General features: G+C 43.8%; 1 protein-coding gene across 1 annotated transcript in view; it reads right to left on the bottom strand.

Annotated features, from left to right (window-relative positions):
* PDE5A (phosphodiesterase 5A) overlaps nt 1–18,906 on the bottom strand; it is a 404,052-nt gene extending 385,146 nt beyond the window's left edge. Inside the window, exon 1 of the mRNA XM_040418267.1 lies at nt 18,535–18,906. Coding sequence (XP_040274201.1) covers nt 18,535–18,659 — 125 coding nt within the window. The 5' untranslated portion in view covers nt 18,660–18,906. The remainder of the gene's footprint in view (nt 1–18,534) is intronic.
* Nucleotides 18,907–19,196: the final 290 nt, after the last annotated feature.

The following is a 19,196-nucleotide window of genomic DNA, read 5'->3' as shown; positions in this document are numbered from 1 at the left end:
CCCAGTGCCACTGCAGTCATGCATGCCCAAGCCATCAAACTGCCTCCGCCGTGTTTTACAGATGTTGTGATATGCTTTGCATTATGAGCTATACCATGCCTTCGCCATACATTTTTATTTCCATCATTCTGGTAGAGGTTGATCTTGGTTTCATCTGTCCAAAGAATGTTCTTCCAGAAGTGTGCTGGTTTTTTTAGATGTTTTTTTTAGCAAGGTCCAATCTAGCCTTCTTATTCTTGAGGCTTATGAGTGGCTTTCACCGTGCAGTGAACCCTCTTTATTTACTTTCATGCAGTCTTCTCTTTATGGTAGATTTGGATATTGATACGTCTATATCCTGGAGAGTGTTGTTCACTTGGTTGGCTGTTGTGAAGGGGTTTCTCTTCACCACTGTAATTATTCTGCGATCATCCACCACTGCTGTCTACCATGGGTGTCCAGGTCTTTTTGCATTGTTGAGGTCACCAGTACTTTCTTTCTCAGGATGTACCAAACTGTAGTGTCACGGGGTTCCGAAGGTGCACTCGGTCCCCCATTGCCCGCAGAACTGTTGCTTAGCTTTTGGAATGAGGTTCTGTGTTTGACCTCATTCCCAGGGCAGCTTTACTAGCTGGGTGGCTCCCTGCTCCTAGTCTGCCTTGAGCGCCGAGCTGATCACTCGGTGCTCGACTGGTTGGTCCGTCGGTCATGTGACGCTGGCCACGTCACATGACCCTCACTCCCCACTATAAATACAGGCAGCCTGCTGGCTACAGGTTGCCTGTTAATTTCTAGGTTCCTGGCTGTTTGTTGGACTACTGAATATTTACCTGATCCTGTTCCCTGACGATCCTCTGCCTGCTCCTCCTGTACTGCGCATACATCCTGGTATTGTGACCTCGGCTCCCACCTGACTACTCTCTTAGGACTCCTCTTGTACTTCGCTACTCTCCTGGTATTTGACCCCGGCTTCTCCTGACCATTCTTTGCTTAATCCGTTGTACTGCGTAGCTCTCTTGGTTCTGACCCGGTCCGTTCATGTTCCGTATTTTGTCTTGTCTGTCTTCCCTGCACATATCCTAAGTTAGGGACTGCCGTCCAGTTGTCCCCTGTCATCAGGACTCGTGAGGCAAGTAGGCAGGGCCAGGGGTGAGGGTGGAGCGCAGTGGTCACTACCCTTCCCCCTGTGTGTGTGTGGACGTGACCGTTACATGTAGATTTTGCCACTCCTAATAGTGTAGCAATTTCTCATATGTTTTTTTTTCTGTTTTCGCAGATGAAGGATGGCTTGTTTCACCTGCATGGAGAGCTCCTTTGACCGCATGTTTACTTCTCAGCAAAATCTTCAAAATGCAAGCACCGCACCTCAAATCAGCTCCAGGCCTTCTATGTGCTTAATTGAAAATGAAATAATGAAGGAATTGCCCACACCTGCCCATGAAACAGCCTTTGAGGCAATTGTCCGATTACTTTTGGTCCCTTTAAAAAACAGGGCGACACATGTAAAGGGGCTGAAACTCCTAAACCTTTCATCCAATTTTAATTTGGATACGTCAAATGAAAGCTAAAAGTCTGGACTTTACGTCAATGTCCATTATATAACTAGAATATGTTTTAGTAAACAGGTAATAAAAACAAATTGGTGTCAGTGTCCAAATATATGTGGACCTAACTGTATAACACTAATCTGTTTGGCAACGACTTGGTAGTTACTCTCAACAGACCACTAACCTCCCTCCCAGACTTATTTAGAACCTTAGACATTTTTTTTATATCTGGGCTTAAAATAATCAAAGTCATGGTTCTTTTTTGTCAGACATCACAATACACTTAAAAATTTATTGAATTCAATATTGGTATTATCTTATTCCCTATTTGAGGGTATTTCTGCCTAACACATTTGATAGATTATATACAGCAAAATAGCCCAAATTATATAGATCTATCTGTGAGGTTCTGAAAAAGATGGGGTCTTCTATAAGTTTCTTGAATTGGTAGGATGTGCACTTTAAAAATGGAGGTGTTTCAGAGATTATTTGACCTTTGACTCTACTTACTCTACAGAATGAGGTTTTTAAATTTAACTGTGGATCAAGATGTGCACGAATAACACATAAAATGATTTACAATGCATTTGAAAAGTCTTCAGACCCTTTTAATTTTTTCACATTTTGTTATTTTGCAGCCTTGTGCTAAAATACAAAATAAAACAAGTTTTTCCCCATCAATTGCACTGAATAGCCCATAATGAGAAAGTGAAAACTGAAAATCAAAACTGAAGTTTTTGAAAATGTATTAAAATTGTATTTTGCTCTCGGGGCTCCCATTTTACTTAATCATCTTTGAGATGTTTCTAAACATTGATTGGACTTTAGCTTTGGTAAATTCAATTGATTGGACATGATGTAGAAAGACACCCCCCTATCTATAGAAGGTCTCACAGCTGACAATACATATCAGAGAAAAAACCAAGCCATGAGGAGAAAAGAACTTCCTGTAGATATAAACGACAGGATTGTGTGGAGGCACACATCTGGAGATGATTCCACAAAAAATTATGCTGCACTTAAAGTTCCCAAGAACACAGTGGCCTCCATAATTCTTAAATGGAAGCAGTTTGGAAAACCCAGTACTCTTCCAAGAGCTGGCCGCCCCACCAAACTAAGAAATCAAGTGCCTAGTAAAAGAAGTGACAAAGATCCCAATGGTCACTCTGGCTGAGCTCCAAAGATCCTTTGTGCAGATGTAAGAAACTTGCAGATTTGCAGCACTCCAAAATTCTAGGCTTTATGGTAGAGTATCCAGAAAGAAGCCTCTCCTCAATAAAATCCACCTTTATTACAACACTTTCTCCCTGTGAAAGTATTTCAGTTTGTCTACTACACCTTATACCATACATGCCCCCTGTATCCTATCTCACTACTATCTTTGTTCTTTATGCTCTCACCTTACTGCCCATACCTCTACTCCTGATCCACCAATACTTCATGCTCTGTGACATTATTGTAGCCCTCTAGCTATATATTACCTAAACCTTATTTCTCATTGGACATTATTTCGTATTTCCCTGTACTTATAGCTAATTTTCATGATTTCGTTTACTTTTAACTTCCTCCTTACTATTTATACCTATAATTTACTACCAATTCTTAATATATTTTTATAATATTTTGTTTATTACAGCGATGCTTTGATAAAGGTCTATCGGACCGAAATGTCTCCCCCAGCCATCGCAATATAGAGTGCTTCACTAAAATTACAAACAGAGATTTGGTTGATTTTTTGATTTGTTGATTTTTATTTTTTGATAACAAATGTTTTTCCTTTTTTGTATTTTGAGATATATACCTGGTTTGGTATAAAGGAGCATTACATTAAACCTACCTTTGCATATCATTTTGAGAGTGCATGGTTTCATTCATATTGACTATAGTGGGTTTACACCCTTATACCATGGCACCTTCCCTTAGTGGAGTGCATTTTCTATTTCTTCTATTTTCTCCTCAATAAAAGACACATGAAAGCCCACACTGGTTGCAATAAAAAGCACCTAAAGGACTCTTGGACTATAAGAAACAAGATTTTCTGGTCTGATGAAACCAAGATTGAAATCTTTGGTCTCAATTCTAAGCACCATGTCTGGAGGAAACAAGGCATTGATCATCACCTGCCCAATACAACCCCTGTAGTTAAGCATGGTGGTGCCAGCATCATGCTGTGGGGGTGTTTCTCAGCGGCTGGGACAGGATGACTGAGGGAAAGCTGAATGGTGCAAAGTACAGAGATATTCCTAATGAAAACCTGATCCAGAGTGTTCTGGACCTCAGACAGGGCCAAAAGTTTGCCTTCCAACAAGACAATAACCCTAAGCACAAAGTCAATACAACACATGAGTGGTTTGGAGAAAACTCTGTGAATGTCCTTCAGTGGCCCTAATGCAACATCTCTGGAGAGACCTGAAATTGCTGTTCACTGATGGTCCCCATCCAACCTCACAAAGAGATGATCTGCAGACAAGAGAGGATCTGCAGACAAGAATGGCGTAAAATTCTTACGTCCAGATGCAAACTTTGTGGCATAAATACGAAGAAATTGGAGGCTTTAATCACAGTCTGAAGTGCTTCAACTAAGTACTGAGTAAAGGGTCTGAATAGGGTCAATGCAATATATTAGTTTTTCCTTTTCAATAAATTAGCCAAGATTTTGAACATTCTTGGGGTCCTTTGGAAAAATGAAAGGTGGAATATGATTGGTTGCTACAGGCAACTAAGCCAATTCTACTTCACACCAGTTTGATAAATGACCGCCTCTGTTTTCAATTTGTCAATATGGGGTACGGAGTGCATAATGATAGGGACAAACTTTTTTTATTTTTGGACAAGGCCGCAACATAACAAAATGTGAAAAAAGTGAAAGGGTCTGAAGACTTTCTGAATGCATTGTATATCCATAAAAAGGTGTTTCATGTGTACCAAAGTATTACAGATGTACAAGAACAGATCAGCTCTCCTTAGTAAATTAAACATTAGCTATTTCCCTTTGTGTTAACCCCTTAAGGACCGGGCTCATTTTCACCTTAAGGACCAGGCCATTTTTTGGAAATCTGACCAGTGTCACTTTAAGTGCTAATAACTTTAAAACGCTTTGACTTATCCAGGCCATTCTGAGATTGTTTTTTCGTCACATATTGTACTTCATGACACTGGTAAAATGAAGTCAAAAAAATTATTTTTTTTGCACAAAAAAAATACCTAATTTACCAAAAATTTGGAAAAATTTGCAAATTTCAAAGTTTCAGTTTCTCTACTTCTGTAATACATAGTAATACCCCAAAAAATTGTGATGACTTTACATTCCCCATATGTCTACTTCATGTGTGAATTGTTTTGGGAATGATATTTTATTTTTTGGGGATGTTATAAGGCTTAGAAGTTTATTAGGGACCAATTTTTAGGGACCAGTTCAGGTCTGAAGTCGATTTGCGAGGCTTACATAATAGAAACCACCCAAAAATGACCCCATCTAAGAAACTACACCCCTCAAGGTATTCAAAACTGATTTTGCATACATTATTAACCCTTTAGGTGTTGCACAAGAGTTATTGGCAAATGGGGAGGAAATTTGAGAATTTAATTTTTTTGTCTAATTTTTCATTTTAACCCATTTTTTCCACTAACAAAGCAAGGGTTAACAGCCAAACAAGATTGTATCTTTATTGCCCTGACTCTGCCGTTTACAGAAACACCCAATATGTGGCCGTAAACTACTGTACGGCCACACAGCGGGGCGTAGAGGGAAAGGTGCGCCGTATGGTTTTTGGAAGGCTGATTTTTATGGACTGGTTTTTTGACACCATGTCCCATTTGAAGCCCCCTGATGCACCCCTAGAGGAGAAACTCCCTAAAAGTGACCCCATCTAAGAAACTACACCCCTCAAGGTATTCAAAACTGATTTTACATACGTCGTTAACTAGGGATCGACCGATTATCGGTTTGGCCGATATTATCGGCCGATATTGAGGATTTTCAACGTTATCGGCATCAATTTTGCCGATATACCGATAACGTATGGGGAACACAGAACGCGCTGCTGACAGCGCTCTCTGTGTTCCCTCCGCAGCACAGGGGAGAAGGAAGCAGTGTCTCCTCCCCCTGTGCTGCTGCTGCCGCTGCCGCCAATGAGGGGATAGAACATAAGAGGAGGGGAGGGGCTGTGGCCGCTGCGCCACCAATGAAGATAAGCCTTTCATTCATTCATATATACAGGAGGCGGGAGCTGGCTGCAGAATCACATAGCCGGCTCCCGACCTCTATGAGCAATAGCTGCGGTCCGCGGTAGTTAACTCCTCAGGTGCCGCGGATCGCAGCTACCGCTGATAGAGGTCGGGAGCCGGCTATGTGATTCTGCAGCCAGCTCCCGCCTCCTGTATATGAATGATCGATAGACTTATCTTCATTGGTGGCGCAGTGCGCCCCCCCAAGCCCCCCAGTATTAATCATTGGTGGCGCAGTGCGCCCCCCACCCCCATCCCAATCCCGGCCAATAGTAAAAACATTGGTGGCGCAGTGCGCCCCCCCCCCCCCCCCACCCAGTATTAATCATTGGTGGCAGTGGCCACAGGATCCCCTCTCCCCTGCTCCTCCGATCGGAGCCCCAGCTGTGTAAGCCTGGGGCTCCGATCGGTTACCATGGCAGCCAGGACGCTATTGAAGCCCTGGCTGCCATGTTCAGCTCCATGCTGCTGTGTGCACTATGCACAGAGCAGCAGGGACAGTGTGAGATCCTATTCACCCTGATAGAGATCTATCAGGGTGAATAGGACAAAGGTTCTAGTCCCTAAGGGGGTTAAAAGTTAGTAAAAAAAAAACACAAAAATATTAATTATAAATGAAAAAGATTTATAAAAAAAAAATACACATTAACAATAAACATATTAATTTTCAGCAGATTTGTGTAGGAATTTTTTTTTTTTCTCAAAAATGAAAATTCCCAGAATATCGGTATAAATTATCGGCTATCGGCCTGAAAGTTCACAAACTATCGGTATCGGCCCTAAAAAATCAATATCGGTCGATCCCTATCGTTAACCCTTTAGGTGTTGCACAAGAGTTATTGGCAAATGGGGATGAAATTTGAGAATTTCATTTTTTTGCCTAATTTTCAATTTTAACCCATTTTTTCCACTAACAAAGCAAGGGTTAACAGCCAAACAAGACTGTATCTTTATTGCCCTGACTCTGCTGTTTACAGAAACACCCCATATGTGGCCGTAAACTACTGTACGGGCACACAGTAGGGCGTAGAGTGAAAGGTGCGCCGTTTGGTTTTTGGAAGGCCGATTTTGCTGGACTGTTTTTTTGACACCATGTCCCATTTGAAGCCCCCCTGATGCACCCCTAGAGTAGAAACTCCATAAAAGTGACCCCATTTAAGAAACTACACCCTTCAAGGTATTCAAAACTGATTTTACAAACGTTGCTAACCCTTTAGGTGTTGCACAAGATTTAATGGAAAATAGAGACACAATTTCAAAATTTCAAATTTTTGGCAGATTTTCCATTTTAATATTTTTTTTCCAGTTACAAAGCAAGGGTTAACAGCCAAACAAAACTCATTATTGATGGCCCTGATTCTGTAGTTTACAGAAACACCCCATATGTGGTCGTAAACAGCTGTACAGGCACACGGCAGGGCGCAGAAGGAAAGGAATGCCATACGGTTTTTGGAAGGCAGATTTTGCTGGACTGGTTTTTTTGACACCATGTCCCATTTGAAGCCCCCCTGATGCACCCCTAGAGTGGAAACTCCAAAAAAGTGACTCCATTTTAGAAACTACGGGATAGGGTGGCAGTTTTGTTGGTACTAGTTTAGGGTACATATGATTTTTGGTTGCTCTATATTACACTTTTTGTGCAGCAAGGTAACAAGAAATAGCTTTTTTGGCACGTTTTTTTTTTGTTATTTACAACATTCATTTGACAGGTTAGATCATGGGGTAATTTTATAGAGCAGGTTGTCACGGACGCGGCGATACCTAATATGTATACATTTTTATTTATGTAAGTTTTATACAATAACTTCATTTTTAAAACCCAAAAAATGTTTTAGTGTCTCCATAGTCTAAGAGCCATAGTTTTTTCAGTTTTTGGGCGATTATCTTGAGTAGGGTCTCATTTTTTGTGGGATGAGATGACGGTTTGATTGGCACTATTTTGGGGTGCATATGACTTTTTGATCGCTTGCTATTACACTTTTTGTGACGTAAGATGGCAAAAAATGGCTTTTTTTACACTGTTTTTATTTTTATTTTTTTACGGTGGTCATCTGAGGGGTTAGGTCATGTGATATTTTTATAGAGCCGGTCGATACGGACGCGGCGATACCTAATATGTATACTTTTTTTTATTTATGTAAGTTTTACACAATGATTTCATTTTTGAAACAAAAAAATATCATGTTTTAGTGTTTCCATAGTCTAAGAGCCATAGTTTTTTCAGCTTTTGGGCGATTATCTTGAGTAGGGTCTCATTTTTTGAGGGATGAGATGACGGTTTGATTGGTACTATTTTGGCGTACATGCGACTTTTTTGATCACTTTTATTACCTTTTTTGGGAAGTAAGGTGGGCAAAATTTCAATTTTCTCATAGTTTTTATTTTTTTATTTTTATGGCGTTCACCGTGCGGGGAAAGTAACATGACCATTTTATAGATCAGGTCGTTACGGACGCGGCGATACCTAATATGTGTAGTTTATTTTATTTTTTTAATTTTTATTCAGTGATAAATGTTTTTTTTTTTATCTTAACTTTTTTCACTTTTTTTTTACATTTTTTTGACCCAGACCCGCTTGGTTCTTGAAGATCCAGTGGGTCTGATGTCTGTATAATACAGTACAGTACAATATATATTGTTCTGTACTGTATTTTACTTACACTGAACAGATCTATGATTTCAGCATAGATCTGTTCAGCACCATGGACAGCAGGACGCCTGAGCAGGCGTCCTGTTGCCATGGGAACCCTCCCCGTCTGCTCAGAACTTCGCAGACGGGGAAGGGTAAGCACGGGGCTGAGGGGGGCTCTCTGGGGGCTCTCTCCCTCTCCATCGGGGGGCTGCAAAGGCACAGCAGCCCCCCGATGGAGAGGGAGGGAGCTCCCTGAACGATGACAGTTAACTTTTTCCATACAGCGGTCCGTACGGACCGCGGTATGGAAAGGGTTAAACGGCTGACATCTGCACAGATGTCAGCCGTTTATACCAGGGTGCCAGCAATGTGCTGGCACCCTGGTATAACCACTAGAAGCCAACGATCATTCATGGGGAGGCGGGCGGGGGATCGCGATCCCGCCTGCCGCACCGCCCGCCTCCCGCAACGCCCCCCACCGCCTGCGATTTTAGCCACTCTAAAGTTTCTGATCCCCGCGGTCAGGGACCGCGGGCATCAGAAACTGCAAAAAGCGCAGCAAACCGCAGGTCTTAATTGACCTGCGGTTTGCTGCGATCGCCGACACGGGGGGGGTCACATCACCCCCCTGGCGTTGTCACAGGATGCCGGCTGAAGGATTTCAGCCGAAATCCCGTTCCGTTTAACCCCTCGGGCGCCGGAATCCCGATTTAAAAGTTAGGACGTACCGGTACGTCCTTGGTCCTTAAGGACTCGGGAAATAGGGCGTACCGGTACGTCCTATGTCCTTAAGGGGTTAAACTACCCCATATACATTCTCTGCCTTAGGCTTATTGCACACGACCGTATGGCTTTTTCAGTGTTTTGCAGTCCGTTTTTCACGGATCCGTTGTTCCGTTTTTTGTTTCTGTTGTGTTTCCGTTTCTGTTCCGTTTTTCCGTTCCGTTTTTCCGTATGGCATATACAGTATACAGTAATTACATAGATAAAATTGGGCTGGGCATAACATTTTCAATAGATGGTTCAGCAAAAAACGGAACAGAAACGGAAGACATACGGATGCATTTCCGTATGTGTTTCGTTTTTTTGGCGGACCCATTGACTTGAATGGAGCCACGGAACGTGATTTGCGGGCAATAATAGGACAAGTTCTATGTTAGAACGGAACGGAAAAAAGGAAATACGGAAAAGGAATGCATACGGAGTACATTCCGTTTTTTTTGCGGAACCATTGAAATGAATGGTTCCGTATACGGACCGTATACGGAACGCAAAAAAACGGCCAGTAAACGGGGAAAAAAAAACGCCCGTGTGCAGGGGCCTTAAATGTGGACAGTAAAACAATGAACAATATGTTCTCGCCCCCTGCATTCTCTAGCTCTTTGGATAGCAGTCTTGTTTAAATGTCTCCTACTGTCTCCTGTTTACCAGCTACTTATATATTTGCTAACCTGTTCCCAGCTGGTTTGCATATGAATGATTTTTTTGGGGGGCAGAAAGCCCAAAAATTATTTTGATTGCACAATTTATTCACTTATGGGCAACTTCTACCTATATAGATGACAATTTCATACCACTCAAGTCAAAAACTTCAAACCAACCCATATATTTTCTTCGTTTCATTCTACAAATGCACATTTGTTTTTTGTATTTTTCACTGCATTACACACACCTTTGAGAGTGCAACCGCCACCAGAAACATAAGTCATGTTTATTTAAAGAGAACCTGTCACCATAAAAATGCAGTGCAATCTGCCAGCATCATGTTATAGAGCAGGAGGAGCTGAGCAGATTGATATATAGTTTTATGGGAAAAGATTCGGTAAAACGTGTATGTCATTCATTTAAACTCCTGCTCATTCTGGGCTTTGAAGTCAATCACCTGCAAACAATGATTCTGGTGAGCGCACAAACAATCATATTACACCAGCAGATCATCGCTAACGAGCGTTCATATGAATGCTTGTTAGTGATTATCTTGCCAATGCTTGGCCAGTGTAAAAGGGGCCTTAAAGGGGTTGTCTCATCTCAAACAATGGGGGAATATTACTAGGATATGCCCCCATTGTCTTATACTGCTGGGACCCGTACCTATATCGGGAACGGAGCCCCGCAAGGTGGTGGCTGGAGGACTCCGGTCCGGCCACCACCAAGCGTTCTCCCCATAGAAGTGAATGGGAGCGCACCGCACATGACCAGCCACCGGTCCCATTCACTTCTATGGGCCTGACAGAAATAGCCGAGCCAGCTCTCGGCTATTTACGGCGGCCCCATAGAAAATAAATGGAGGGAGGCTGCACATGCACAATGCGCCCTCCAACACTTTCAGGGATCCGTTCTCTATATAGGTGTGGGTCCAAGCGGTGGGACCAGCACCTATAAGACAATGGGGACATATCCCAGCAATATGCCCCCATCGTCTGTCATGAGATGACCCCTTTAAGTGTAGCTGGCAAGTCTCCTTGACGGAGACATCTCTTAAAGGGCTTCTGACACCCCTCTAAAGTCATGTTTCATTTTTTGGCTACTTAAAATCCTTATACTGCGATTTAACAATATATAGTGCTCTTAATCTTTTTCGTTCAGTAGTTTCTTCAAAAAACGGACTTTTATAATATGTAAATTACCTCTCTACCAGCAAGTAGGGCGGCTACTTGCTGGTAGCAGCCGCATCCTCCTATCAAAAAGACGCCCCCTCCTCATGTTGATTGACAGGGCCAGCGAGCGCTCTCGTCCTCTGGCTGGCCCTGTCTGCGTTTTAAATCTCGCGCCTTCGCCGTACCGGTCTTCAGTCGGTGCAGGCGCACTGAGAGGAGGACGCTTGCTCGGCCGCTCCTTCCTCAGTGCGCCTGCGCCGACTGAAGACCGGTACGGCGAAGGCGCGAGATTTAAAACGCAGACAGGGCCAGCCAGAGGACGAGAGCGCTTGCTGGCCCTGTCAATTAACATGAGGAGGGGGCGTCTTTTTGATAGGAGCATGCGGCTGCTACCAGCAAGTAGCTGCCCTACTTGCTGGTAGAGAGGTAATTTACATATTATAAAAGTCTGTTTTTTGAAGAAACTACTGAACGAAAAAGATTAAGAGCACTATATATTTGTTAAATCGCAGTTTAAGGATTTTAAGTAGCCAAAAAATGAAAAATGACTTTAGGGGGGGTGACAGAAGCCCTTTAAGCTCTTACATAGATCATATTATGTGCCCACCAGTCTTCAAGTCATTTATCCCTCAGTGTCAATATCTAGTCAGTATTAAATATCACATCCTGTTGTGATGTGACCGGATGTGTGAGATTATACACTGACTCCTGGAATACATGAAATGGACACATGCACTAGGTTGGTCATTGGACCAGATATGACAATGTAAGTCTGCAAGATCGTAACTTCCTCCTGTTATCAATGAAGAATGCAAGGAAATTCTTGTGCACTAATGCATAGAAGGTAAATGAATTGGTATACTAAACCTGTGTTTCTAAACATATGCCTGGCGATACTTTGAATAAATACCAGCCCCTTCATGATGGGTTCTTCCCTGAAACAAAGAGGCTAAACACATAATGAGGTGGCGGTGGCTGCGTTGGTCGGTATTTTTTGTCTATGTGTTTACCTGCTCATCTATCTGGTATTTTGTCAGTGGTCCTATACTGCTTTGTCCATTTGTTTTATGTACCAATAGAGGTCTTAACTGATTGACTCTATTATAGTTGTACTGGTGCAGTACTCCAGACCTGGGGGTATCTGCAAATTGTTTATTTGTAGTGTCTATGATTACGTATTGTTATGTATTGTAATTTCAAGTTACTTGGCCGTATCTTCCAGTAAGGGATATCGCTGGCAAATGGTTGGCAGGACCAGTACTAACCACCCTGTTCCTCTCCTCTTGGTAATGGTGGGCTGGTGCTGCTTCCTGCCAGGAAGGGGAGTTGCTGATTAGATACAGAGAGGAGAGGAAGTACACTGCAGAGCTCCTGCTCCTGGTAGAGATTTCTCTGAAGAGAACGTTTCATTTCCAGTCTCCAGCAAACACTTGAGAGACCAGAACAGTTGAAAACTGCATTAAGGTGAGGAATTACGGCTCAGGCACAGATCACCCAAGGCTACTACTAGGCCACTTAAAGGGAACCTGTCACCGGGATTTTGTGTTCAGAGCTGATGACATGGGTTGCTAAATGGACGCTAGCACATCCGCAATACCGAGTCCCCATAGCTCATCGCGAGATTATGGCACTCTAGCTTTCTGACATCGGGGATCAAGAAGGAGATTCTGAGGATGCGGGGCGGTGCTAGGCTCCTTCACGCTGGACTCATCTCAGGGACAGGACTCATCTCAGGTTAATTTGCATATGTATCAAATCGGTTTTTTTACACAATAAAAGCACACAGAGCTATGGGGACTGGATATTGCGGATGTGCTAGCGGCCATCTAGCAACCCATGTCCTCAGCTCTATACACAAAATCCCGGTGACAGGTTACCTCTAAAGCTCAAGTCCAGAACTGATAGTGGACATCTACACCCAAAAGTGCTAAGTTGCAGCCATCCAACCTGCCTCCGTACCTTTTTACTGGTGCCACAGATTGCACTTTGAATACGCTGCTATTGAAGGTACCAGAAGTTATACTTTGCACTTAGTAAAAAGAGACTGTTATACAATCACTCCTGGCCTCATTCTTCAAACTACATTCCCACTGCATTGATCCAGTTAGCCTGCCTTTACAGACATTTGGGAAAGAATGGGTCATTCTAAGGCCTCTTTCACACGACCGTTTTTTTTCTTCCGTTTATGGACTGTTTTTTGCGTTCCGTATATGGTCCGTATACGGAACCATTCATTTCAATGGTTCCGCAAAAAAAACGGAATGTACTCTGTATGCATTCCATTTCCGTTTTGTTGAAAGCTAGAACATGTCCTATTATTGCCCGCCAATCACGTTCCATGGTTCCATTCAAGTCAATGGGTCCGGAAAAAAAACGGAACGCATACGGAAATGCATCCGTATGTCTTCCGTATCCGTTCCGTTTTTGCGGAACCATCTATTGAAAATGTTATGCCCAGCCCAATTTTTTCTATGTAATTACTGTATACTGTATATGCCATACGGAAAAACGGAACGGAAAAACAGAACAGAAACGGAAACACAACCGAAACAAAAAATGGAACAACGGATCCATGAAAAACGGACCGCAAAATACTGAAAAAGCCATACGGTCGTGTGAAAGAGGCCTGAGGGTGCCTTTACAGATAACAGATTTTGTGGAAGAAGTTTTCTGCAACTGAAAATCCGTTCCATTCACTTGAATGGGGCTTGAACAAATCTATGTGCTCACTGCCAAAACAGGTCTGTTCAAATGAATGGAACAGAATTTCAGTCACATAACATTTCTGCAACATAATCTGCCAAGTGTGAAGACCCCCTAGAGAGCTCACTGAATTCAATGGTACTTGTTAGGGTGGCACAACTAAAGTGGCAGATTTTACACAATTTTACTTCAATGACACATGTAACTGGGTTGTGCAGTAACACAATGTCAGTCTGTGCAGACCACTGCCACTGGTCTCCCCTCAGCTCCTGTAGCTGTGTTGTCCTTAAAGGGAACCTGTCACCATGTTCTGACATAAAACCAAATGTACCTTAATGCTTGTTTACCCTGATAGTTCCCAGCGATCGATCCATAATCTTCTCAGGACTAACCTGTCCTATTTTATCGCCATATAATGCTTTCCCGCCGTTGTGCTCATTAGCATAAATAATTCCTTCCCCTCACACCATCTTAGCCTACTTTCCTCCCCTAGACTTTCATTGACAGCCAATTTCTGCCCTCACTGCTTGTAATCTCGTCCGAAATCGAGCAAATGCGCATTTGCCCTTTTTATAAAAGACCAATCAGCTAGCTTAGTGTAGGGTTGTTTCGGGTATCGAACTTTCGATACCCAATCGATATTTTTATGCCAGTATCGATTCGGTATCGGGATGTTTGTTTTTTCGGTACTATACTGCGCTGACAATATGGCGTGTGCCGCGCTCGGCAGACAGTGGAGAAGGAGGAACAGAGGGAGGGAATCCCTCCCTCTTATGACGCGGCCGCTTTGAGACCAATGAAGTGAGCGGGCTCTGAAGCTGCCCGCACCACTTCCACAGTGCGCCAATGAATGTTTGGCTATTAATGAAAGCAGCAGGAGGGACAGGGAGGTAAAGTTACCGCTGCGCCGGCCGAGTTAGTGAGCTCAGCGAACGGCAGCAGCAGCAGAATCCTTCTCCTCCTGAGTGCACAGCTCACTGTCAGCCCGAGCCCCAGCCCCAGAGTCAGTGCCCTGAACAGCCAGCATGAAAGGCACCCCACACCCGCACAGTGCAAGTCTAGAGTAATTAGCCTGCCTCAAAATAAAGGCAGGCAAAAAACATTTGTATCGGGCAGCCAGCAAGATTGGGGTTAATGTGACTCATTAACCCCAATCTTGCCACTGTCATGTTTTAAACATGATGGGGGTCACTTATTTTCAATGTCAGGCTGGGCACATTTGGACTGGACCCCATGTGTCTCACATTAATAGTAAGTGACCCCCAAAGTAGTGTACCATCTCACATAATGGGCAACATAGGGTTAATGTTGGGGTTGAGTTTGTAAAACATAGAATAAATGCTCCTGAATTATTTGCCTAAGGCTACATGCACATGACCGTATGTGTTTTCACCCCGGCAGCCCCTCTGACTTGAGCATCAGAGAAGTTCATGCTCCGATGCTCTCCTTTGCCCTGAGCTAAATCGCGCAGGGCAAAGGCATTTTTTGGAGATCAGGTGACGTACCGGGGCTCTCCATGGGGCTGCCAGGAACCCAGGTGACGTCACCGGCACTGATGGGCGGGATTTAGCGCTGCCCTAGCCAGTAAAACGGCTAGGGCAGCGCTAAAGCCCGCCCATCCGAGCCGGTGACATCACCAAATACAGTTTCCACCCGGCAGTGTGTTATTAAAAACAAAAGAGACCTTGCCCTGCGCGATTTAGCGCAGGGCAAGGGAGCGCATCGGAGCATGAGATGCTCCGATGTCAACATCAGGGGGGCTGGCGGGGTGAAAATAAGGGTATGTCCGGGTTAAGCTCAGAACCTGGACAACCCCTTTAAGGTACATTCGGTTTTATATGTCAGGACATGGTGACAGGTTCACTTTAAAGGGGTTTTCTGATATTTTAATACTGATGACATATCCACTGGATTTTGAGTTCTGCAGTGTGTCAATTGTTGCAGGTTTTTTGTGCACATTTTAGACTTTTCAATGGAGATGAGGTGAGATATGCAGCAAAACCACATAAAACTGCACAAAAAACACACAAAATGCACCAAAAACTTAATTAATTTATGTGAATTTATGTTCGTTTTGGCGTAGATTTCTTTGCTGCACTCTGTGCAGGTACCACAAGTACGGATCCACACAGACCCTTGTGTGTACAGAGATATTTGCTCCTAGATGCAAAGCTTCTAAGGGAAAATACCTTCATAGCTCCATATGCCTCTGTATGAAATTAGAGACACAGAGAGGTACAGCAGATGCTCTACCTACCTCTTTTACAGCCTCTATTCAAACCTTGATATCATAAACAAGGATCGCTCCTACCATATAATACAATATTATGTAGCTGCTTTTATATGTTTACTATTAGTGGTTTCTTTTAAGGTTTTCTCCCCGTTTCTGTACTGCGGTATAGGAAGATATGGTGCTGTATAAATCCATAATGATAGATTAGATATTAGATAGATAGATAGAGATATTAGTGATAGATAGATAGATATTAGTGACAGATAGATAGATATTAGTGATAGATATTAGTGACAGATAGATAGATATTAGTGATAGATATTAGTGACAGATAGATAGATATTAGTGATAGATATTAGTGACAGATAGATAGATATTAGTGATAGATAGATAGATATTAGTGATAGATTGATAGATAGATAATATATAGATATTAGTGATTGATAGATAGATATTAGTGATAGATAGATAGTAGATAGATATTAGTGATAGATAGATAATAGATAGATAATTAGATGGATACATAGATAAACAGATAGATTATATATTAGATAGCTTAGATTAGATAGATGGAGCTATATAAATAATTATTATAATATTTATCTCATATCTAGCAATTCAGGATTTCCAAACACAATCAACTTTCTCGGAACAGAAGGATTTGTGGCGTGATTCACAAGCGGAGTTTTTCCATATGTTTTAGAGGTCAGAGTAGTCTGGCACAGATGGTTTTAGGGAAGCAGGTGGTTAAGAGCACTGCGTTAGTAATGATAGTCAATAATTAATCTGACCTAACAATCTCTCTATCATCTGAGCTTTCAGGCCACACGCTACACAGGCATGCAAACCGATCCGTGCATGCTCAGAGGCTGCAGATGTCAAAGAGAACAGACGTTCTCGAGGAACAATTTAAAAACCATTATCCAAACCCTGTCACGGCCTCCTAGCACCTCATCGATTCCTTTAAAACCTGTGGTCTCCTGAAGGATGTGATCTGAGAAGAGCCTGTAGGAGGGGGCTCCACATCTACCATATCACTGTCGCTGATGTGTAATGGCCGAGCTCCTTCCAAAAGTCACAGAGAAGTCTCATGGAAACCCAACGAGTAATACAGTGACTTCTGGGGTCTTCATAGCTGGCTGTGTATGATTATCATCTTGTTTATGGTACTAACGCCACCGAATATAGTCCATGAAATAATTTTTTTTATTATTTGATATTATAGTCGATATTTTTTTGCCTGTTTTGCTGGGTTTTTTTTTAATCGTAACTGTGATAGGCATCTGGCAAAACCTAAACAACCCTGGCACACATGGGGGTTCCCCCATCAGGCACCAGTGTGAAACCACGACTATACCAACAGCCTGCGTCACGCGGTGGGATCCTCCACAACGGGAATTACCACATAAACTTTGAATGCAGCATCGTCTCGGCATCTAGTGAGAGTCCACTGTCTTCACCATGGGAATAAAGCTCAGCAGGGTCATGGTTCTATCTGTAAAGAAGTCGAATTTTCAGAGAATACAATGTACACCCTGACGCCAGGCTCTCGCTTTACCCCTTGTCTGGAATGGGTTAATGTTCTGCATAGCTGCTGCGTAGCCTGCAGTGAAAACTTGGCAGCGAGAAAGTTTTATTCTAAAGCGCGATAAAAATGGGAGAGTGGATGATAGGGGTATTCTTCCCGTCACCTCGTGCATGTTATAGCTGATGGGAGGGAAGGGTTCCAGAGGAGCATGTATGGCCTATAAGTCTCCTCACACAGATTAAGGTGCTCTCTCCCTAAGGAGAGTTAGTTCTCCCCCATAGCTGATGGGAGAAACTGGAAGACAAGGCTCCCTCTTTCCTCTCCTTATTAGGACACAACCATGGACTCCACAGTCAAAGTGAACCTCACACATGAGCTAAAATGGGGGATTTTCCATGCATTCATCTATGTGCATTGTAACAGGGAGCGCAGACAGGAGAAGGGATGAGCAGCCACCACAGGAGGAGTCACACAAACAAACTTCTGTCACTCTCTTGTTTTCCCGCCAGAGCCCTCAGTACTCACAGTCGCGGAGCACTTACTGTAGGGAGCAGTGCACATGCGCGGAGCCGTCGCCGGAGTTACCACACGGAACCGAAGCTGAGCCCGCTGTGTCAGTCTGTTCAGAGCATGGACGAGCAGGAGCGCCGACTGAAGCTTCCTCCCCGAGTCTCCCCCGCCGCCACATGATGTCTGGCCCGGCAGGAGAGCCTGTATACAATGCTGTGCCAATGGCTATAGGGGAGGACAGCGCTCAGCTGAAGCTTCCCACAACTTCCCGGCAGACGGAAGTAACTGCACTGACATGTCCACTGCTCGGACTCAGGGGCGTCATTCCTCACTGTCACTCATGTGTACATTCCAGCTCATGTCTGGCACATGCTACATGCCAGTATGCCCTCTACATCTCACCTGCATGGGGGAGCCGTGCCCACCTGGCATCACAGTCCGCCGCTCATTACCTCAGGAGCAGTGCACACTGAGGGTGCTGTCCAATGTGCAGCGTGTATATTGCCCCCTGTGGATGGACCATGCCCATGTGCTCTGCTTTAGTGCTACCCAGTTGATGCCATGGTGCCCCTCCTTACCTGGTTGCTCTCCTAACAAAGTAGGAATAAGTGAAGTCCCAGTGATCGTCCAGCCAGGACTCTATGCCCTCCTGATGGTAAGGTTGCGGGCTGCAGCTGCCCTCCATGGTGTGTGGCTGATCCATGAAGAAGAGGAGGAGGAGGTGGGAGGAGGAGGAGGATGCACAGCAGACGAGGCTCACAACTCACTCCAAGCAACTGTCTATGGAAAGGAGGTGCTCGCGTGTCCTGTGGTGGGATAACGACCCCCTCAGTGCACAGTGTCAGGGAGGACTACTCATGTATCTCCATAGGGTGAAGGACAGGCAGGAGCAGCCTGTAGAAAGGAGACAGCTGCCCCCCTGTGTGCCTCCCTCCTCTGTACCTTCAGGAGCGCTGCTACTCTGGACAGGGATCTCCAGGTGAGAACAGCCTCACTGCTGCCCACTAGTGGGCGCAGAGTGATGTGACATGTCTCTCCTTACTTCTAGGGGCAGAAATGTAAGCTGGTGGCCGGCGTGAATGACACAGAGGAGGCAATGGGTCCCATTTTCTCAGGAGTTCCTCAAGAACTTTGATTCCACACATAAGATTGACTTACTTAGCCATATGGATACACGGGGAAATTTTTCACATATTTATTACACGCACTTACATATTCCGCAGTGCTTTACAGACATTAT

Source organism: Bufo bufo, chromosome 2, assembly GCF_905171765.1.
Source record: "Bufo bufo chromosome 2, aBufBuf1.1, whole genome shotgun sequence".
Classification (NCBI taxonomy): Eukaryota; Metazoa; Chordata; class Amphibia; order Anura; family Bufonidae; genus Bufo; species Bufo bufo.
This window is presented reverse-complemented; position numbering and strand designations above follow the sequence as displayed.